The 24,130-nt window shown below is 46.0% G+C and overlaps 1 protein-coding gene across 1 annotated transcript; it reads right to left on the minus strand.

Annotated features, from left to right (window-relative positions):
• Window positions 1–16,417: 16,417 nt before the first annotated feature.
• On the minus strand, window positions 16,418–16,900 carry LOC139235558 (zinc finger protein 773-like; the record flags this gene model as incomplete). The annotated part of the gene is made up of 1 exon (XM_070866612.1): window positions 16,418–16,900. A coding segment is annotated over exon 1 (483 nt), but the record flags the coding sequence as incomplete, so codon positions are not given.
• Window positions 16,901–24,130: the final 7,230 nt, after the last annotated feature.

The following is a 24,130-nucleotide window of genomic DNA, read 5'->3' on the forward strand; positions in this document are numbered from 1 at the left end:
CTATTTCTTCTTTAATAATGGACTCCAACATTTTCCCAACGACAGATGTTAGGCTAACTGGTCTATAGTTTCTTGCTTGGTGTATGCCTCCTTTTTTAAATAGTGGTGTTACATTTGCAGTTTTCCAATCCGCTGGGAGCTCCCCAGAATCCAGGGAATTTTGGTAAATTTAAACCAATTCATCCACTATCCCTGCCACTATTTCTCTTAAGACCCTAGGATGCAAGCCATCAGGTCCAGGGGATTTATCTTCCTTTTGTCCCGTTATCTTACTGAGTACCACCTCCTTAGAGATTGTGATTGTGTTAAGTTCCTCCCCCTACCCCCCACCCCCCCACCCACACAGCCCTTTGACTATCCACTGCCGTATTATTGCTAGTGCCCTCTACTTTAAAGACTGATACAAAATATTTGTTCAGAGTTTCTGCCATCTCCATGTTCCCCATTACTAATTCCAGTAGGGCGAACTTTAGTCTGGAAATAGGAGACTGAGTGTTAGGGTTAATTGGTGTTGTTGAGATTAGAGCAGGATTGGAGGTGGTTACTTTGCTCCTCAGTCTGCTAAAACGTTTGGACATGGGAGTTATTTAAAGAGGCTAATCCAAAACCAAAAATCATTGTACAAGTGCCCTCCCCGACAGGAGGGCTCCACTCGCATATTTGGCCTGGTCAAAATTAAACGGTATTAGATCAGAATTGGACTTTTCCCAGCGATCACACACCCTGCCAATGTGAATGTTTATAAATGTATAGAGATATTGAATTTGAGAACGTGGGAATTGTATAGGGAATGTATAAGCTAACAAACAATTCATGGTGGAATAGCCATGACATCTCAGACTCGAGACTGCGAAATGTTACAACACTAACACATATTGAAACAAAACCCACAGCTTGCAGAAAAACCTCAAGGTCTTATTAAATCATGTTATTAACCTGAAACATTGACAGAAGGTCTTTGTTTAAAATCGGACCATGCTTGGGTCGGCTTATGAGTGGACAAAGGGAAGGAGGGATCAAAAGAGATGGGCTGAGCTGGGATGTCACTCTGGCCCTATCTTGTTATCTTTTGCCGAAATTGTATAACCATCGTCCCTTTACAATGTAACGTCACTTTGTCCGTAGGAAGTGAGTGCGTTCGAACAGACTTGCATTCCTTCTGTCTGATAAAGTCCCCGATCGGGATTTGCTTTTTAAATAAAAGCTTGCTTTGTTTAAAGCACAAACGGTATTCGTTTCAGTAATTTTGCTGAACCAGATTGAGGTAAAAGAATCCAGGAATCAACATTTGGTGTCAGAAGTGGGATCTCAACGGACGACTGCCGAAAACTTGCGAATTAAGAGCCAGACTAGCCTTGGACGAGACGAGGGGAAAGTGGCCACTGGAGTGAGTATGATTTCAATACTGCTCCAGTTTCCCCCGGTTTCAAAAGTCTGAGGAAAGTTTAGCCACTCGCTGGTTCTCAGGTCGTGTCTGAACGAGATCCAGGACAATCTGGTGAATACCTTTCAAACTTAGAATAGGGATAGAGATAGGGAAATTGTGTGATGACGCAAACCAAGTGGCGACTTGGAAAGATAGGTTATAGTTAGAGCTAGATAGGGATAGATGATCAATCATGGATCTAAAAATTAATAGGAAAGAAAAGAGACTCTTGTGAACGTCTGTTTAAATGAGAAATGCTTCTGTGATTTTTACTGTAAAAAAAAAAGCCGGGGAGTTGTGGTTTGTTTTATCTCAAACAGAATGAAAGTTTTTTTTAACCCTTCGTAGTGTTGTCCTGTATGTGGGAAGTTTAAGAGTGTGAACCTTATTGAATTACGTATATTCGGATGATAAGTTACGGAGCCAGGAAATGCACAAAGGATAGGTTTGTTGAGTAAAAAAAATATTAAAAAATTACATGGTCCCGGTGGTTAATAAAAAGGATTTAACATGCTCACTTACTTGTCGAAAAAAAACATTCAGAGAAGGCACAGCAAAACAACTGAGATGGATTCAAAAAAATGTATTATATTAAATAACACGACCTTGAGGCTGGAACAATTGAGATAACGAAAAGCATTCCACAGCCTACGTGCCAGACTTCTCTCTAGTTATGGAAAAGACAAATAAAAGTAACGTACTAAATAGGTGCTGAAAAAAAAATGTTCTGAGATTTTAAATTATGAGAAAAATTCCACGGCAGTCTAAAAAAAAAATCACTCCTGTCCAATTGGCAGGAAAACTCCATTAAATTAGGGCTTTCATTGACTGATTGGATTTAAACTGCGCAGTGACACGAAAGGATAGGGACATTTGGAGACATAAAGAAATTAAATAAGGCTCATAAGAAATCAAATTTAGAAAATTAGGCTCACAGGAAATTAAGTAAGGCTTATGGGGAATTAAATAGAGGATAGGTGTTCAAGTCAGGTGTGACGTCGACCTCGTATATCACTTGGCCCGTCTAGGCACTGATTGAATTTAAATCACGCAGCAACTCGAAAGATAGGGCTGACGCGAGACGTGCGGCGGCGCGAGCGTGTGGCCGAGTAAAGGAGGGCTGATGCAGATGTGCAGCAGCGTAAGACGCGTAGCGACGCGAGACGTGCGGCGGCGTGAGCGTGTGGCCGAGTAAAGGAGGGCTGATGCAGATGCGCAGCAGCGTAAGACGCGTAGCGACGCGAGACATGTGGCGGCGTGAGCGTGTGGCCGAGTAAAGGAGGGCTGATGCAGATGCGCAGCAGCGTAAGACGCGTAGCGACGCGAGACATGCGGCGGCGTGAGCGTGTGGCCGAGTAAAGGAGGGCTGATGCAGATGTGCAGCAGCGTAAGACGCGTAGCGACGCGAGACGTGCGGCGGCGTGAGCGTGTGGCCGAGTAAAGGAGGGCTGATGCAGATGCGCAGCAGCGTAAGATGCGTAGCGACGCGAGACATGCGGCGGCGTGAGCGTGTGGCCGAGTAAAGGAGGGCTGATGCAGATGCGCAGCAGCGTAAGATGCGTAGCGACGCGAGACATGCGGCGGCGTGAGCGTGTGGCCGAGTAAAGGAGGGCTGATGCAGATGCGCAGCAGCGTAAGACGCGTAGCGACGCGAGACATGCGGCGGCGTGAGCGTGTGGCCAAGTAAAGGAGGGCTGATGCAGTTGCGCAGCAGCGTAAGACGCATAGCGACGCGAGACGTGCAGCGGCGCGAGCGTGCGGCTGAGTGAAGGAGGGCTGACGCAGACACGCAGCAGTGTGGAACGCGTAGCGACGCGGGACGTGCGACAGCGCGAGCGCGCGGCCGAGTGACCATGGGACGACGGGAACGCGCGGCAACGCGAACCGCGGGGTGATATCAAAGTCAGTGCTGGTGTCAGTAAGTCTTTGTTTATTTTAAGTGTTTTAAATCGCGTGGCGACGCGAACCGCAGGGCGACACGGGAGTCTTTGTTTATTTTAAGTGTTTTAAATCGTGCAGCGATGCGAACCACGGGGCGACGCGGATCAGTGTTAGATTTAGTAAAGTCTTTGTTTATTTTAAGTGTTTTAAATCATGCGGCGACGCGAACCGCGGGGCAACGCGATCAGTGTTAGATTTAGTAAAGTCTGTTTATTTTGAGTTTGTTCAAAGTCAGTGTTAGTTTCAGTAAAGTCTGTGTTTATTTTAAGTTTGTTCAAATTGCACGACGACACGAACGCGTAATGACACGGTAATACGAGGGGCAGCGTGAAAATTGGTAATCAGTTGGATAAAACAACGGATGCGGATAGTCCACTACAAAAGTTATGTGAGGAATTCCCTGAAAGAGCTGAAGACTTTAGAAAATTATCAGGAGCCCTGAACAAATTATTAGGAGATGACCAGTGGTCTCTAGGTGGCACTAGAAGCATAGAGGTAGCAAAAAAAAGCACAGGGATTGTCAACAATTAAAAGATGCATCATTTCTGTCAAGTTGGCAAATAAATGCTATTAAATTGGGATTCTCATCGACAGAGGGAACACATGTTAAAATTGTAGACGTCTTAAAAAAAAAGAATGTGTGCTCGAGAAACTTACTAAGTGATCCTCTGGGACCTCTGAGAAAGGTATTGACCGACTACGTAGTCTAATGGCTGGCTTTGTGTTAACCGAGGCTGATGATGAAATTGATGAGTGGTCACTGACTCAGCGCCCAACGGTGCCTCCCGCACCCCCTGGCCCCTTGCTCCAGTCCTCTTCCCAACACCCTCCACCTTACACTCCGGTGAGTGGAGTTAAAAATAACCCCATACCACCAAAGCAACAAACCCAAACTGACTCCTCATCCTCTGATAGCGATTCGGATCCCCAGTTCACAAGCAATATAGCCGAAAGGACCAGATCACACACTCGAAAGGGCAGAACTATATCTCGATATCACAGACAGTTCCATAAATCTTCTAGTCAATCTACCAGTCCAAGTTGTGAAAGACATAGCAAACACCCCCGCTGATTGAGACGCAGAACTGTCAAGCAGTCAGACAGCTCCGAAACATCCTCCGACCTAGAAATGATTTCCAAGATCCCAAAATCCCGACACCAATTCCCTGTCAGACCAATGCCAAACCCTGATGCACAACAAGCTGCAGACCACCCCACTATAGATGTCGATGTGATCTTCGAACAACTATTCGATTGCTCACGCTATCCGGACAAATGGAAAGGGCAGTTAGATATTATTGGCAGGAAAAGAAAGGGAAGGGGGGAGGTGCGCCCCCAACCCGGGTCAAGACTGAATACGTGACTAGAAAGGAAGAGCCATCTCGGGAGCAAGGATCAATAGAACCGCAGTGTTGCATACAGGATTGGATGGATAAGCAAGGATACGGTTATACTAAACAACCAAACGTCCCGAGCCCTGCTAATAAAGCTCCCTATTGTCCCCGGCATGGTATGGGAAGAGGCCGGGACTGGGTAAGAGGAATTGACTGTTTTAATTGTGGGCAGGAAGGACATTGGAATAAAAATTGCCCCTACCGTCAGCATGGAAAAGGAAGAGGAGGGGGGCAAGGGGGGAGAGGAGGATCTTACACTAACTTCTCCCAGAACAACCCCTTTGGTCAATTGTTCCCCGATTGACTACGCAGCTTGATTGTGCAGGGATCCTCCCCGGACGACGAACCAATGATATTGTTAAAGATTCTGAATGAGTGGCAACCCTTTTTGATAGATACGGGAGCCTTCATGTCTTCTGTACAATCAAAGCTTAAACTCCCTGCCACTACTGAAACACAGGAACTTTCAGGATTCCTGGGACAAATCTCGACATTCCCGGTGTCAGAACCAGTTAAAATGGGTTACCAGGAAGAATCGGTGGAACATCGATTTGTTATCACAACCAATCTGGACTGTAACTTTATGGCTACAGACCTCCTCTGCAAATTCCAATTGCATTTGGAGTGTGAAGATGACGGGATCATTGTAAAACAGGGAACCCTTAAGCGGCAGTATTATACCACTAGAACCCCTCAGTGGTGGTCTCTGGACCTGTGGCAGGCACCCTGTCACGTGACCCTAGCATACGATCCCAGTGGAAAGAATCAGGACCTGCAGAACTTTTATCAGGATCACGAAGGGGAAGTGAAGGAAATTCTATTAAGGGCTAGAGTGACTGGACCAGAAGGGAAGGCAGATTTTGTGGAAATGGACAGCCCCCAACGGTGGCACCACATATTACTCGTGAAGTATTACCTCCCCACCATGCTAAAGATTTGGGAGTTATGGTGCGCCAGGCTATAGACGAGGCTGACTCTACCAGCCGGGATGTGCAAATTGTAAAACATGGCCGTACAGTCCAAATCCACAGGGACCCCGAGAAGGTCTTAACGACTCTGCAGCATCATACTGGCTCTGACATACCTGACTATGTGCATCCTCATGTGTGGGCAGAGGACCCCTCCCAAGTGGGTTATCACAGGCAATACTGAGTATCCACCGAGCTTTGGAGGCTAGCCGATTATAACCAATTTGCCAGTTTTGAGTCCCTAGCATGGCTAAACAAATGCGACAGTGTTTGGGGATGATCAATTACTGCAGATCCTGGATCCCTAATGTTGCCCTGATGACTAAGCACCTCACCCCGTATACAAATAAGTAAGGCAGCTTTGAAATAGAAACCGTAGACGTCCAAGCCTTTAAGGAACTAAAGACAGCCCTGCTGCAAGCTCCGGCTTTGGGCCGGCCCCTCTATGACCGGCCCTTTCAACTGCATTTACAGTTCTGAAAGACTGTGCTACCGTTGTCTTAACACATCTCACTCCGTAGCTGCCCTCCTGGGCCAACTGCAGACTCAACACCTTACCATGGCCAGGCAAAGCAGATATGAGATCTACTTACTAAACAATCCTAAGCTGACCTTTCGGCACTGTACTGCAATTAATCCGGCCTGTTTTCTTACTGAGCCACCCCAAGATGAGGAAGAGCCCAGTCATGATTGTTTATCTTTAATTTAAGAGGCCACATCAGTCAGGGAAGATTTTGTTGATGTACCAATTGAAGATCCAGACTGTATTATGTATGTTGACGGAATTAATCCAGAAGGTACACGAATCTCAGGATACGCCATAGTAAACCAGGAGAATCAGGTCTTGGAATCTGCCACTTTTGAAATTGCCTATACCGACTCTAGGCATGCCTTTGGGGTGGCCCATGATTTCGGACAACTATGGAAAAATAGGGGATTCCGAACCTCACAGGGGAATGAGATATCCCATAAACAGCTGGTATCTGCTTTGTTGCAAGCCCTCATGTTCCTCAAACGCATTGCCATTGTCAAATGTACTGCCCACACTACCGGAAATTCTCTGGTTGATATAGGGAATCGTTGTGCTGACCAAGAAGCCAAACAGGCCTCTCGTGACCAACAGATGGTAGTGCCCAAAATTATGAGTCAGACTAAAAATCCTGCGAAGGATAAGTTAGCCTCGGAAAAACCAATGCCAACCATCCAAGATGTTATAAAAGCACAAGAGGACGCTCCTGAAAAAGTTAAACTGTTGTGGAAATATTATGCATGTACTTATGACAATGTTTCTAAACTCTGGACCACTCCCGCGGAACAGACTTGCATGTCTGACGAGTTGGCTCTATGGGTTATTGAATGTATGCATTTTGCTACTCATTGTGGAGCAAGGACCACGAGTGACACACTTTTGGCTACTTGGTGGCACCCTCGACTCCAGGCGCTCACCCAGAACATCAGTAGTCGTTGCCTGGTTTGCCAGCAACATAATCCAGGGAAGGGAGTCCCCTGTGATTGGGGTAAAACGCCCCTACCCGAAGGGCCCTTTGAGACATTTTAGTTGGAATACATTGAGTTGTAAAAAGTTGTGTTACAAATATGTGTTAGTAATAGTAGATGTGTTTAGCAGATGGATTGAAGCCTACCCTACCCTGGACAATAAGGCTCAAACTGTTGTTAAAGTGTTAATGAGGGAAATTGTTCCTAGATATGGTATCTCAGCTCGACTGATGACCACCTATGTTCTTTCTCTGACTCAGGCTCTGCGACTAGCTCACAACCAGGTTCAAGATGCTCACCTCGACCTCCCAGTTTTACCCGAATTGTCCCTCGTGGCGCTAGGGAAGTATGGATTCGGAAGGGATTAGAGCCACCATGGGAGGAGCCTTTTCAGGTGTTACTCACTACCCCCACTGCAGCCAAGTTTGAGGAGGAAAGTGCCTGGGTTCACCTGCACCACTGCAAGCTCACCACCCTCTAACGAACCTATTTTACTGGTTATTATAACTCCTGTTTCTGTTCCAGACTTCCTCTTCTCCATAGCTGAACAAGGCCGTTGGCATCCTAATTGGAACGTGGACCAGTTTGAACTTTTACCCATAGTGATAGACAGCCAGCTACACCGACGGTGACCTGAGAAGAGAGACGGAAAAACTGAACTCTTTTAATCAGCAAAATAATTGGACTATTTATCTGAATCCTGAGCCATAAGATGAAACTGTCTGTATGCCACAGTCTGTATAATAGTCTTGATATATGACAGTTTCGGCGCATGGGAGGGGAGACAGAGACATGAGCTACATGTCTTATGTTTATGCGCAAAATGGGAATTTTTCTAGATGTTGGGTGTGTTCACATTCCCTATACATTCCCTATACATTCCAAAGGGGGAGTTCCACTAATCCTAACTGAGACTGTCAGGAAATAGAGTGTGAACGGATGAATGCGATACTCCTAGAATGATCCTAAGTGTTATCATGGAATGATAAAAGGGGGGAATGTGAATGTTTAAAAATGTATAGAGACATTGAAGTTGAGAACGTGGGAATTGTATAGGGACAGTATAAGCTAACAAACAATTCATGGTGGAATAGCCATGACATCTCAGACTCGAGACTGCGAAATGTTACAACACTAACACATATTGAAACAAAACCCACAGCTTGCAGAAAAACCTCAAGGTCTTATTAAATCATGTTATTAACCTGAAACATTGACATAAGGTCTTTGTTTAAAATCGGAACATGCTTGGGTCGGCTTATGAGTGGACAAAGGGAAGGAGGGATCAAAAGAGATGGACTGAGCTGGGATGTCACTCTGGCCCTATCTTGTTATCTTTTGCCGAAAATGTATAACCATCGTCCCTTTACAATGTAACGTCACTTTGTCCGTAGGAATTGAGTGCGTTCGAACAGACTTGCATTCCTTCTGTCTGATAAAGTCCCCGATCGGGATTTGCTTTTTAAATAAAAGCTTGCTTTGTTTAAAGCACAAACGGTATTCGTTTCAGTAATTTTGCTGAACCAGATTGAGGTAAAAGAATCCAGGAATCAACACCCCCACTGAGCCCACCAGCGGAGAAGCGTCAATAATACTCGCAGGCATCGTCTGGCACCGCCTCTCATCTCCCTGAAATATTGTCTAAAAGCTGGAGCCTTTCTGTGTGTTCAAGTGGAAAATTGAGAGAGTCGGTGTGTATAACAGAAAACGATCGAGAGAGCGTGTGTGTGTCTGATAGGCATCGGGCTCTGGGAATCATTCCCCGGGGTTGTGCTCTCTGGGGTGTTTGTGTCAGATTTCTAACCCGTGCTGGACCTGCCCTGGGAGTGTTTGATGGGATAGTGTAGAGGGAGTTTTACTCTGTATCTATCCCATTCTGTACCTGCCCTATGATTTGATGGGACAGTGTAGAGGCAGCTTTATTTTGTAGCTAACCCGTGCTGTACCTGCCCTGGCAGTGTTTGATGGGACAGTGTAGAAGGAGCTTTATTTCTGTATCTAACCAATGCAGCATCGACTCTGGAATGCTTGGGACAGAGTAGAGGGAGATATAAACCGTATCTAACCTGTGTTGTCCCTGCCCTTGGAATGTCTGGTGGGACAGTGTTGAGGGAGCTTTACTCTGTATCTAAGCAAGGCAAATATATCCTTCCTTAGATAAGGAGAGCAAAACTGTGCACAGTACTCCAGGTGTAGTCTCACCAAAGCCCTGTACAATTGTAGAGCGAAGTTAGAGAGAGGGTTACCCTTAATCTAAATTATGCTGTACCTGCCCTAGGAGTGTTTATTTGGAAAGTGTAGAGGGAGCTTTACTTAGTATCTAACCAATGCAGCACATGCCCTGGGAGTGGTTGATGGGACAGTGTAGAGGCAGCTTTACTCTGTATCCAACCCGTGCCATACCTGCCCTGGGTGTGTTTGATGGGACAGTCGAGAGAGAACTTTTTGCTGTAGCTAACCTGTACTATACCTGCCCTGGGAGTGTTTGATGGAGCAGTGTAGACGGAGATTTACTTTGTATCTGCATCAAGACAAATGGGTCATTTTTCTGTTGGCAAACAGTGATTAGTGGAGAGCTGCAGGGATCGGTGCTGGGTCCTCAACTATTTACAATCTATATTAATGACATGGATGAAGGGACTAACTGTAATGTAGTCAAGTTTGCTGATGATACAAAGATGGCTGAGAAAGCAAATTGTGAGGAGGTCACAAAAAATGTGCAAAGTGATAGACAGGCTAAGTGAGTGGGAAAAAATTTGGCAAATGGTGTACAATGTAGGAAAATGTAAGGTAATCCACGTTGGCAGAAAAAATAGAAAAGCAAATTGTAGTTTAAATGGTGAAAAATTGCAAAGTGCTGCATTATAGTGGGACCTGGGGGTCCTTGTGCATGAAACACAAAAAGTTAGTATGCACGTACAGCAAGTAATCAGGAAGGCAAATGGAATATTAGCCCTTATTGCAAGGGAGATGGAGTATAAAAGCAGAGAAGTATTTCTACAACTGTACAGGGTGTTGGTGAGGCCACACCTAGAGTACTGCGTGTAGTTTTGGTCTCCGTATTTAAGGAAGGATATACTTGCATTGGAGGCTGTTCAGAGAAGGGACACTAGGTTGATTCCAGAAATGAGGGGGTTGACTGATGAAGATAGTTTGAGTAGGTTGGCCTATACCCATTGGAGTTCAGAAGAATGAGAGCTGATCTTATCGAAACAGATAAGAAAATAAGGGGCCTCGACAAGGTTGATGCGGAGAGATATTTCCATTCATCAGGGAAACTAAAACTAGGAGACATAGTATCAGAATAAAAGGCTGCCCATTTAAAACTGAGATGAGGAAGAATTTATTCTCTCAGATGGTTGTAAGTCTATGGAATTCTCTTCCCAGAGCGCTGTGGAGTCTGGTTCATTGAATATATTTAAGGCGGAGATCGACAGATTTTTGAGCGATAAGGGAATAAAGGTTTATATGCAGCGGGCAGGGAACTGGAGCTGAGTCCATGATGAAATCAGCCATGATCCTATTAAATGATGGAGCAGGCTCGAGGGGCCAGGTGGCCTTCTCCTGCCCTTGGAATGTCTGGTGGGACAGTGATGAGGAAGCTGTACTCTGTATCAAAGCAACTCAAGTATACCCTTCCTCAGATAAAGAGGCCAAAACTGTGCACAGTACTCCAGGTGTGGTCTCACCAAGGTCCTGTGCAATTGCAGAGCGAGGTTAGAGAGAGGATTACCCTCTATCTAAATTATGCTGTACCTGCCTTGGGAGAGTTTGATGGGACTGTGCAGAGAGAGATTTACTCTATATCTAACAAGTGCTGTACCTGCCCTGGGAGTGTTTGGGATGTTGTAGACTGAGATTTACTCGACATCAACCCTGGTAGTGTTTGGGATAGGCTGGAGTGAGATTTACTTTGTAACTAACTCGTCCAGTACCGGTAATCCTGACATCAGTAGCGGGAAAATGCTACAATCTATTATTAAGCACGTGGTAACAGGACACTTCGGAAGTGATAACAGGATTGGCAGAATTAACACGGATTTATTAAAGGGAAATTGTTCTTGACAAATCTGTTGGTGTTTTTTTGAGGTTGTAACTCGTAGGATTGATAAGGGGGAACCACCGGATGTGGTGTATTTAGATTTACAGAAGGCATTCAATGAGGTGCCATACAAGAGATTATTAAACAAAATTAGGACTCATGAGATTGAAAGTAATATACGAGCAAGGATTAAGGATTGGTTAATGGACAGAAAACAGAGAGTAGGAATAAACGGGTGATTTTCGGTTGGCAGGCTGTAACTGGTGGGGTGCTGCAAGGATCGGTGCTTGGGCCCCAGCTATTCACAATCTATATCAATAATTTGGATGAGGGGATCAAATGTAATATAGCGAAGTTTGCTGAGGATACAAAGCTAGTTGGTAATGTAAGTGTGAGAAGGATAAAAGAGGTTTCAAAGGGATATATACAGGCTCAGTGAGTGGGCAAGAACATGTTAAATGGAATATAATGTGAAGAAATGTTAAGTTAGACATTGATAGTAAAAATAGAAAGGCAGAGTATTTTTTTAAATGGAGAGAAATTGGGAAATGTTGGTGTTCAGAGAGACCTGGTTGTTCTTGTACACAAATCGCTGAAAGTTAATATGAAGTCCAGCAAGCAATTAAGAAAGCAAATGCTATAATGGCCTTTGTACAAAAAGATTTGAGTACTTACGTCTTACTGCAATTATACAGGGCCCTGGTGAGACCACACCAGGAGTATTGTGTACTGTTTTGGTCTCCTTACCTAAGGAAAGATAAACTTGCTGCAGAGGGAGTGCAATGAAGGTTCATCAGACTGATTCCTGGGATGGGGGGATTGTCCTGAGAGAATGAGTAGACATGGCCTATATTCCCCAGCATTTAGAAGGAGAGGTGAGAGGTAACACGCACACCCCATAAACAAATTTTTAAAGAGAGATCGGAGGTGTTTCAATTTGATCAAGGACACCAGCCAAATTATTAGAAACACTTCCTGTCGTTCAGGACCTGTGTCCAGGGACAAGGTGATGGGTTACCTGATCATCTTTGGGTTAAATGTTGTGCTTATCGAGCTGAGCACCTCGTGCCAGCATCAAACACTCTCCAGTCGGGCACAGCACAGGTTAGATACAGAGTGAACAATTCGGTCGCTCCCCGACACAGATACTGAGGGACAGGGAGTGTCAGGGACACTGACATTTCTCACTCTAAGGTATAAATTGATCCTGTACCTCTCCCCATTAATGCTGGGCTCCACACGGGTCGAATCCTGCTCCTGTTTCCCTTCCTGTAGCAGCACTGAGCTCAACCCAGCCAATAATGAGCAGGGCTCAGGGAGTTTGGTTGCTAGGCACTGCAGTGATGTCATAAAGCAGGGCCATTCAGCCCAGCTGGTCATCTCCTTGTCCCTTTAAAGGTGGAGAGCTGGGGCATCCTGTTTCAACACACATCCCCCTGTTCATACTGAGAATCCCCAGGGAAGGCCCAAGGTCCAGAGTGTGGAACACAACTAAAGGGGAAAGAGGAGGAGAGCTGGGACATCCTGACTCAACACACATCCCCCTGTTCATTCTGAGAATCCCCGGGGATGGCCCAAGTCCCACAGTGTGGAACAGAACCAAGGGGGAAAGAGGAGGAGAGAAGTGGAGGTAAATCAAGGAGTGGGGACTGAGGGCCATCAAGCTTGTTTTAGAGCTTGTAGGCTTCAGGAGGGGAAGTGTGAGTAAGAAACATAGAAAATAGGTGCAGGCGTAGGCCATTCGGCCCTTCGAGCATGCAGCACCATTCAATAAGATCATGGCTGATCATTCACCTCAGTACCCCTTTCCTGCTTTCTCTCCATACGCCTTGATCCCTTTAGCCATAAGGGCCATATCTAACCCACTCTTGAATATATCTAACGAACTGGCATGAACAACTCTCTGCAGTAGAGAATTCCACAGGTTAACATGTCTCTGAGTGAAGAAGTTTCTCCTCAACTCGGTCCTAAATGGCTTACCCCTTATCGTTAGACTGTGACCCCTGGTTCTGGACTTCCCCAACATTGGGAACATTCTTCCCGCATCTAAGTTGTCCAGTCCCATCAACATTTTATATGTTTCTATGAGATCCTCTCTCATTCTTCTAAACTGCAGTGAATACAGGCCCAGTCGAACCAGTCTCTCAACATTGGTCAGTCCTGCCATCCCGAGAATCAATCAATCTGTTGAACCTTCACTGCACTCCCTCAATAGCAAGAACGTCCTTCCTCAGATTAGGGGACCAAAACTGAACACAATATTCCAGGTGAGGCCTCAGCAAAAGTCTATACAACTGCAGTAAGACATCCCTGCTCCTACACTCAAATCCCCTAGCTATGAAGGCCAACATGCCATTTGCCTTCCTCACCACCTGCTGGACCTGCATGCTAACTTACAATGACTGATGTACCATGACACCCTTGTCTCATTGCATCTCCCCTTTTCTTAATCTGTCGCCATTCAGATAATATTCTGTCTTCATGTTTTAGCCACCAAAGTGGATAACCTCACATTTATCCACATTATACTGCATCTGCCATGCATTTGACCACTCACCTAACCTGTCCAAGTCACCCTGCAGCCTTTTAGCATCCTCCTCACAGCACACACCACCATCCAGCTTCGTGTCATCTGCAAACTTGGAGATATTACACTCAATTCCTTCTTCTAAATCATTGATGCATATTGTAAATAGCTGGAGTCCCAGCACTGAGCCCTGCGGCTCCCCACTAGTCACTGCTTGCCATTCTGAAAAGGACTTGTTTATCCAAATTCTATGCTTCCTGTCTGCCAACCAGTTCTCTATCCACGTCAATACATTACCCCCAATACCCTGTGCTTTAATTTTGCACACCAATCTCTTGTGTGGGATCTTGTCAAAAACCTTTTGAAAGTCCAAATACACCACATCCACTGGTTCTCCCTTGTCCACTCTACTAGTTACTTCCTCAAAAAACTTTAGAAGACTTGTCATAAATCCATGCTGACTTGGACCGATCCAAATGTGCTGCTATTTCATCTTTAACAATTGATTCCAACATTTTCCCCACTACGAATGTCAGGCTAACCAGTCTATAATTCCCCATTTTCACTCTCTCGATTTTTAAAAAAAGTAGTGTTACATTAGCTACCCTCCAGTCCAAAGGAACTGATCCAGAGTTGATAGACTGTTGGAAAATGATCACCAATGCATTCAGTATTTCGAGGGCCACTTCCTTAAGTACAGTGGGATTCAGACTGTAGTTTCAGGATCCAGGGAGGGAAAAAGGAACAGATGGGGAGACTGGTGTGGATTCCAGCACAGTGAGGATGCAGGGGGAGGGAGATTGTCGCGGGCCGTGTATTAGGGGTGTAGGAGGGACAAGAGAGGAAAGGTCAGAGGAGGAAATACTGCAGCAGTGTCCATCAATAGTGAGAGAGAGAAGGTGGGGGTCAGAGTGGGCCCTGGACAGGTCGGGAAACTGTTTGTTTGCTGTGACCAGCTTTCCTTCTGTCACAAATAGCCTCCTGTAGCCCAGTGACACAAACAGCCCATTAAACGCCACCAATGTCCTTTGGTCTGGTGAGGTCTCCCTTTGTGAAACATCGGCTGTTGTTAAAGCTTCTCATTCTGACTCGCTCAATGTGAGACAGTATCCACTGTCCCTTTTATTCCATGGGCTTCATCTTTGCTGGTATTGGTAACACGCCCGGGATCACTAAACACAAAACCCAGTCAGCTACTGGACTGAGTGTGTGCCCCACAGCATCTCTCTCACCTTCAATGTGTGAATAGAACATCACGCCTGCAAAGCTGGTTTAAGTTTATATCCAGGCAGCAAATCTATTTAAGAAAAGCCTGAAGGCCGATGAGACACTGCTCAGGTGCCAGTAGTGCTGCTGGTTTGTCCGGTATTTGCCTGTAATGCAAAGTAACTGAACATTTCTCCCAGTGCAACCTTTGCTGTCATGAAATGTATCTTTTAATAAGCCTCATGTCCTTGCTCATGTCTGCTGCAATTGTGTAGAAAGAGGATGTGTGAAGTGATGATGTTTGTATGGAGATGTGAAACAAGGAAACGGTATCGGTGTGTGGCAGTGACACAGCCTTGTGGTCAGAGGCAGAAGCATGCACCGATAGCCTTGAGCTTATGGTTTGAGCAGGGTCAGTCCATGAATGCTCAAGCGAAGAGGTGCCAGGGATTGGGAGCAGCGGCAGTAAATAAAATCCAAATGTAAATTCCGATGTAGTTTATCTTCATTTATTCCTATTATAATAGCTTTTGCTGAATGTGGCCCATGCCAAGTGCCAGGGTATCGGATCAGGCCCACCATAGAAAATGAGTTTGACACCTTGAGGTAGACAATGTCAACCGGATTCGCCCATTCACCAACCGAACAACTTCTTTACAAACTCAAGCTAGTTTGTAAGGCGTGACCATGTTTCCCGGAATCCATGTTCAGTATCTGAAATGGCCCCTTCCCTTTCCCCATGATCGAAAACAGCATCTCTCAGGATCCCTTCAAGCACCTTCCCAGTGATCGAGGTCACGTTGATGGGCCTTCAGTTCCCAACTTGTGGCCAATTTGCAAAATTTGAACTATGTGTGCTACCTTCCAATCTCGGGGAACAACCCATGACTCTACTGAGCTGATGGAGGTATAGGTAAAGGGCTGACAGAGCACCTGTCCCATCTCTTTAAACACCCTTGGGTGGATATCATCCGTACCTTACAATGTCAAGGTGAACCCGCATGGCGACTTTGCTGTTAATGAATGAGTGATTAGAAAGACCAAAGTGCCATTTGCCCCTCTCAGTGTGACCCTGAAGGACTGTGTCCAGGCTGAAGTTCACCCCCCATACGATCCTCCGCCCAGATTGTCCTCACTGAGCTCCAGCCAGGTGATGCTAAACTCTCGGGTGGGAAAGAAAGAAATCCACACCAATGTGTTGAAAGCAACAAGAATTTATTTGTCTCTTTCTCCCAAATATTAAACTCCAGTCCAGTTACAGGAGTTATTGACATCAGCGGAAACAAACCCCAACTGTCAGAATGAATATGGTTCAGTCCGGATGTGATTAACAGCAGCAATAATAGCAGAATCCCACCCCTGCAGTCACTTGTGAACTCTCTGGTGTTTCAGCAGGGTGGATGACTGAGTGAATCCCTTCCCACACTCTGAGCAGGTGAACGGCCTCTCCTGAGTGTGAACTCGCTGGTGTCTCAGCAGGTGGGATGACTGAGTGAATCCCTTCCCACACTCAGAGCAGGTGAATAGCCACTCCCCAGCGTGAATTCGCTGGTGCCTCAGCAGGTGGGAGGACCGAGCGAATCCCTTCCCACAATCGGAGCAGGTGAACGGCCTCTCCCCAGTGTGAACTCGCTGGTGTATCAGCAGGTTGGATGATTGAGTGAATGCTTCCCCACACTCGGAGCAGGTGAATGGCCTCTCCCCAGTGTGAACTCGCTGGTGCCTCAGCAGGTCGGCTGACCGAGTGAATCCCTTCCCACAATCAGAGCAGCTTAACGGTCTCGCCCCAGTGTGAACTCGCTGGTCTATCAGCAGGTTGGATAATTGAGTGAATCCCTTCCCACAATCGGAGCAGCTGAATGGCCTCTCCCCAGTGTGAACTCGCCGATGTGTTTCCATCTGGGATGGGTAGTTGAAAGATTTCCCACAGTCCGCACATTTACACAGTTTCTCCCCAGTGTGACTGCACTTGTGTTTCTCCAGGTTGGATGATCGGCTGAAGCCTTGTCCACACACACAGCACGTGTACTGTTTCTCCCCGCTGTGAACAGTGCTTTTTGCTTCCATGAACAAAGGCCGATGATATTCCGTTCCCGATGAATCGAGTGACTCCGTCAGATCTTAATGTGATATTTGGTTTGGGCCTCTGGTTGACAAATCCTCCCCTTTTAATACCCTGTAAAGTGAGTTTCAAACAGGAAAAAGGGTGGGTGAGAGAGAACGCACAAAAACACAAAGGCAGGTTGTGAAATTGAGCTGAATGAACCTGGCTATTTGTGCGGCCATCAGCAGAAGAAAAGTGACCATGAAAGCTGACGGATTGTCGTAATAACCCAACTGGTCACTAATGTCCTGCAGGGAAGTGAACCCACCAACCGGTCTGGGCCGACACAAGACTCTGGCTTCTATGGGACGAGGGAGAGGTGGGCGGGGTGAAGGGGAGGGAATTTAATCATCTGCAACTCGACCAGAACTTTGACAGAACCTCCCAAACCCGCAACCTCTCCCACCCAGATGGACCAGGGCAGCAGGTGCATGGAAATCCATCACCTCCAAGTTCCCCTCCAAGTCACACACCATCCTGACTTGGGCATATATCACCGTTCCTACATCGTCACTGGGTGAAAATCCTGGAACTCCTCACCTAACAGCATTGTAGGAGGGCCTTCACCACATGGACTGCAGCAGTTCGAGAAGGCCCACCATCATCTTGTCAAGGGGCAAATGGAAATTGGAAATATATTCTGGCCCTATGAGCAACATCCACATCGTAAGAATGGATTAAAACAAATCTGTATATTGAAAGCCTCTGCAGAAATACTTGTTCCTAAAACAATACTCTTCTACATTGTGCGGGCAGTGTCTGTTTCACAACCTAATCTCCCCTAGAATCCACCGCCGTTGACAGTCTCTCATCGGAAATTGTTGGTCCCAACTGGGCCCAGAGGTTCTGGGGGTTAAACCCAGCAGCTTCCCCCCCTCTCCACTCCAGGTCAAACTGATGCAACAAACAGACGCACACAGGAGGCCAGGGAGCGACTTCCGTATCCAGCACCCACCCTGATACAGAGCGGCTCTGGATTGGTCGCTCTGTGTTTCCAGTATCGATGCACTGAAGATCAGCATATGAGGGAGAAGGGAATAGAGGCTTATGCTGAGAGAGTTAGAACCATAGAATCAGAGAATGGTTACAGCACGGAACACGACCATTCGGCCCGTCGAGCCCGTGCCAGCTCTCTGCAAGAGCACCTCAGCTAGTCCCACTCCCCCGCCCTTACCCCATAGCCGTGCAAATGTTTTTCTTTCAGGTACTTATCCAACTTCCTTTTGAAAGCCGCAATTGAGTCTGCCTGCACCACCCTTTCAGGCCGTGCAATCCGGATATTAACCACTCGCCACGCAAAAAGGTTTTTTCTTGTGTCGCCTCTGGTTCTTTTGCCAATCACCTTAAATCTGTGTCCTCTGGTTCTCGACCCTTCTGCCAATGGGAACAGTATCTCTCGACCACTCATGACTTTGATCACCTCTATCAAATTTCCTCTCAATCTTCCCTGCTCTAAGGAGAACACAAGAAATAAGAGCGGGAGTAGACCATTTGGCCCCTAGAGCCTGCTCCATCATTCAATAAAATCATGGCTTATCTGATCCTGGACTCAACTCCACTTAACCCTCGCTCCCATAAACCTTTACTCCCATATCGCTCAAAAAATCTGTCTATCTCCGCCTTAAAAAAATTCAATGATCCAGCCTCCACAGCTTTCTGGGGCAGAGAATTCCACAGAATTAGAACCCTCAGAGAAGAAATTCCTCCTCATCTCAGTTTTAAATGGGCAAACCCTTATTCTGAAAATATGCCCCCAGTTCTAGATTCTCCTATGAATGGAAACACCCTCTCTGCATCCACCTTGTCTAGCCCTCCAGTATCTTTTATGTTTCAATAAGATCACATCTCATTATTCTGAACTCCAATGAGTATAGGCCCAAACTACTCAACCTTTCTTCATAAGTCAACCCCCTCATCTCAGGAATCAACCAAATGAACCTTCTCTGAACTGCCTCCAATGAAAGTATATCCTTCCTTAAATACAGAGACCAAAACTGTTCACAGTACTCCAGGTGTGGCCTCACCAATACCCGACAGTCGTAGCAGGACTTCTCTGCTTGTATACTCTATCCCCCTTGCAACCCTAGCTGCTCCAGTCTGTCCAGGTAACTGAAGTCCCTCATCCCTGGAATCATTCTCGTAATTCTTTTCTGCACCCTCACCAAGGCCTTCACATTATTCCTAAAGTGTGTTGCCCACAATTGGGCATAATACTCCAGTTGAGGCCGAACCAGTGTTTTGTACAGGTTCATCATAATATCCATGCGTTTGTACTCTATACTTCTATTTATAAACAGGGATACTGTCAAGTGTAGTATAAACAGGGACAGGGTCTAGTGTAATATAAACAGAGGCAGGGTCGAATGTAATATAAACCGAGACTGGGTCATGTGTAATTATAAACAGTGACATGGTCTAGGGTAATATTTAGAATGACTCCTGGCGCCATGAACTAGTGAGTACAGAAATAGGAGGATAGAGCAGATGAATGCCTGGCTGGAGAGGTGGTGCAGGAGTGAGGGCTTCAGATTCCTGATGCATTGGGACCGCTTCTGGAGGGAGGTGGGACCTGCACAAACCGGACGGGTTGCACTTCAACAGAGCCGGGACCAATATCCTCGTCCGGGGGGGGGGGGGGGGGGTTTGTCAGTGCTGTTGGACAGAGGAAAAAAGCAGGAAAAACAGGTAAAGATAACAAATTTAAAGCTCTTTGTCTAAATGCACATAACATTTGTAACAAAATAGATGAGTTGACTGCACAAATAGATACAAATGGGTACGATCTGATAGCCATTACTGAGACGTGGTTGCAAGGTGACCAGGACTGGGAACTAAATATTCAGGGGTATTTGACAATTCGGAAGGACAGACAGAAATGAAAAGGAGGTGGGGTAGCTCTGTTAATAAAGAATTAGATCAGTGCGTTAGTGAGAAACGATATTTGCTCAGAGGATCAAGATATTGAATCAGTTTGGGTGGAGATGGGGAATAATAAAGGGAAAGTCACTGGTGGGCAGAGTCTATAGGCCCCTAACAGTAGCTACACTGTTGGATGGAGTATAAATCAAGAAATAATGGAGGCTTGTAATAAAGGAACGGCAATATTTATGGGTGATTTTAAACTTCATATTAATTGGACAAAGCAAATTGGCCAGGGTAGCCTTGAGGAGGAGTTCATAGAGTGTAGCTGGGATAGTTTCCTTGAACAGTATGTTGTGGAACCAACCAGGGAGCAGGCTATCTTAGATCTAGTACTGTGTAATGAGACAGGATTAATAAATGATCTCGTACTAAAATGGTTGGTGAGAAAGTTGGTTCTCAAACCAGGGTCCCAAGCTGAAATAAAGGAGACTACAATGGTATGAGGGCAGAGTTGGCCAAAGCGGACTGGGAAAATAGATTAAAGAATGGGACGGTTGATGAGCAGTGGCAGACATGATTGAGAGGGAAGATAGATTATGAAAGAAAACTAGCACAAAATATAAAAACAGATAGTAAGAGTCCTTCATGGTAGAAGACACTAAAAACATCCCAGCAGTGAATAAGCGAGAGGCGAGAGATAGGGAGGAACGCAATACAATCACGATCACTAATGACGTAGTACTAGGTAAAATAATAGGACTAAAGGCAGACAAGTCCCCTGGACCTGATGGCTTGCATCCAAGGATCTTAAGAGAAGTGGCTGCAGAGATAGTGAATGCATTGGTTGTAATCTACCAATATTCTCTGGATTCTAGGGCGGTCCCACCAGATTGGAAAGCCGCCAATGTAACGTGCCTATTTGAAAAAGGAGGCAGACAAAAAGCAGGACAATTGAGACCAGTTAGTCTAACATCTGTCATTGCGAAAATGCTGGAGTCGATTATTAAGGAAGCAGTAGCAGGACATTTGGAAAAGCATGATTCAATCAAGCAGATTCAACATGGTTTTATGAAAGGGAAATCATTTTTGACAAATTCGCTGGAGTACTTTGAGGATGTAACAAGCAAGGTGGATTAGGGGGAAGCAGTGGGTATGGTGTATTTGGATTTCCAGAAGGCATTCGATAAGGTGCCACATAAGAGGTTACTGCACAAGATAAAAGCTCACAGGGTTGGAGGTTATGTATTAACGTGGATAGAGGATTGGCAAACCAACAGAAAACAGAGGGTCGGGATAAATGGTAATTTTCCAGTTGGCAAACATGACTAGAGGGGTGCTACAGGGATCGGTGCTGGGTCTTCAACTAATTACAATCCATATTAATGACTTGGATGAAGGGACCGAGTTTGCTGTTGTTACAAAAATTGTGCGGAGGACACAAAAAATCTGCAAAGGGATATAGACAGGTTAAGTGAGAGGGCAAACATTTGGCAGATGGAGTATAATGTGGGAAAATGTGAAGTTATCCACTTTGGCAGAAATAACAGAAAAGCAAATTATAATTTAAATGGAGAAAAATTGCAAAGAGCTGCATTACAGAGAGACTTGGGGGCCTTGTGCATGAAACACAAAAAGTTAGTATGCAGGTACGGCAAGTAATCAGGAAGGCAAATGGAATGTTGGCCTGCATTGCAAGGGGGATAGAGTATAAAAGCAGAGAAGTCCTGCTGCAACTGTAAAGAGTATTGGTGAGGCCACACCTGGAGTACTGTGTACAGTTTTGGTCTCCGTATTGAAGGAAGGATATACTTGCATTGAAGGCTGTTCAGAGAAGGTTCACGAGGTTGATTCCGGAGATGGGGGGTTGACTTCTGAGGATAGGTTGAGTAGGTTGGGCCTATACACATTGGAGTTTCGAAGAAATGAGAGGTAATCTTCTTGAAACTTAATGATAATGAGGGGGCTCGCCAAGATGGATGCAGAGAGGATATTTCCACTCATAGGGGAAACTAAAACTAGGGGGACATAGTCTCAGAATAAGGAGCCGCCTATTTAAAAGTGAGATGAGGAGGAATTTCCTCTCTGAGGGTGGCAAATCCCTGGAATTCTCTGCCCCAAAGAGCTGTGCAAGCTGAGTCATTGAATAATTAAAGGTGGAGATAGACACATTTTTGAACGCTAAGAGAGTAAAGGGTTATGGAGAGCGGGCAGAGAAGTGGAGCCGAGTCCATGATCAGATCAGCCATGATCTTATTGAATGGGGAGCAGGCTCGAGGGGCCAAATGGCCTATTCCTGCTCCTATTTCTTATGTTCTTATGTTATAGACTGTTTTCCCTCCACTCCCAATTTTCACCACCAATTCTGGCTGCGTTCAGTTCGACACTCACTGGCTCCCCTCCATCTCCTTCCCTGAAGGTGCTGCCTCTGGCTGGGTTCAGTTCTGCACTCACTGGTTCTCTTCACTTCCCTCAAGATGCTGACTGTGGCTGGGAACAGTTCCACACTCACTGGTTCGCCTCTCCTCCCCTGAAGACGCTGGTTCTGTCTGGGTTCAGTTCCACACTCACTGGTTCCCCGAGCTCACCACCGCTGATGGTGCTGACCCTGGCTGGGTTCAGTTCTGCACTCACTTGTTCCCCTCCCTCTCATTACCAGAGGGTGCTGACTGGCTGGGTTCAGTTCTACACTCACTGGTTCCCCTCCCCTGAAGGTGCTGACTCTGGCTGGGTTCAGTTCTACACTCACTGGTTCCCCTCCCCTGAAGGTGCTGACTCTGGCTGGGTTCAGTTCCACACTCACTGGTTCTCCTCCCCTGAAGGTACTGACTCTGGTTGGGTGCAGTTACAGACATTTACATCATTCACTTGGTTCTGACACCAAGTTAGCAGCGCATGCGCTATGCTACTCACTGAACCAAGATGGCTGAGCGATGAACCTGCCTTCCTATACGAAGATGGCAGCCGTTAGTCTGGGCCTGTGACCGGGTAAAGCCCCGAAGCTGCAACCGCCGATATTCCGGTTATTATTCCGGGCTTGCGGCGGGCACCGGATGTTTATGAAGCCTCCCCGGCTCCCCGCTGGTCCATTATTCCACACCGTCGCGGTGAAAAGGAGACTTCTGAGGAGCCTGTCCAAACCGTGTCTCCTCCGCTATTACACGCACCACGCATGCTCCAAACACATCCAAGATCCGCGCCTGCGCACTGAGCTCCTCTAGTCTGGATGCGGCTCATTCTTCCGCGCGGGGCATGCTGGGTACATAAGACCATGAGAAATTGGAGCAGGAGTGGGCCACCCGGACCCCCGAGCCTGCTCCCCATTCAATAAGATCATGGCTGGTCTGATCATAGACTCAGCTCCACCTCTCTGCCCGCTCCCCAGAACCCTATACTCCATTATCGCTCAAAAATCTGGCTATCTCCGCCTTAAATATATTCAATGACCCAGCCTCCACTGCTCTCTGGGGCAGAGAATTCCACAGATTTACACCCTCTGAGAGAAGACATTTCTCCTTATCTCAGTTTTGAATGGGCTGAGGAGAAAGGCTGCATTTGTAAATAGAACAGGAATTACTGTGATTGCATTGGGCACTGAAACATGTTCACTCCGGCAGCTCTACTTTGTTTCTGATGATCTTAATAACCCCTATACCTGAGCTGGAGATTAATATTTTGTATAAATGTTGAATAAATTATCTTTGTTTCAAACACAGTGTGTCGAACATTTGATTCCTCCATGATCAGAGGAGACTAATTGATGTTCTGTTACTGACTGTTCCATTTTAGTGCTTTTTCTTAATCTAACTTATGTCATTTCTCACCTAGTTCGCCTTCTATCAAACCCCAAACTTGTTCCATTTGAGTACGAGTTGTAGTTTTAGTAGACTTAACTGCAGTGTGTCAGTTTAAACTCAACTGAAATCCTTTGAACCACCCCTTTATTGAACCATCTTGCATAAGGTTCGAAATCCGTTACTTTCTGTAACCCGTTTTTGTAACCGATTGAATTTTACAAACTCATCCACACATTTTGCACGTAATAGCCTGTCAAATATACTGATATTTAGGATTGTCATTGCCACAAACTCCGTTCTCTAGCCACAGACTCTGTCCCTCTCCCCAACTTCTGTCTGAGCCTGAACCAGACTGTTTGCAACTTTGGT

The sequence above is a fragment of the Pristiophorus japonicus genome, chromosome 23, assembly GCF_044704955.1.
Source record: "Pristiophorus japonicus isolate sPriJap1 chromosome 23, sPriJap1.hap1, whole genome shotgun sequence".
NCBI classification, from domain to species: Eukaryota; Metazoa; Chordata; class Chondrichthyes; family Pristiophoridae; genus Pristiophorus; species Pristiophorus japonicus.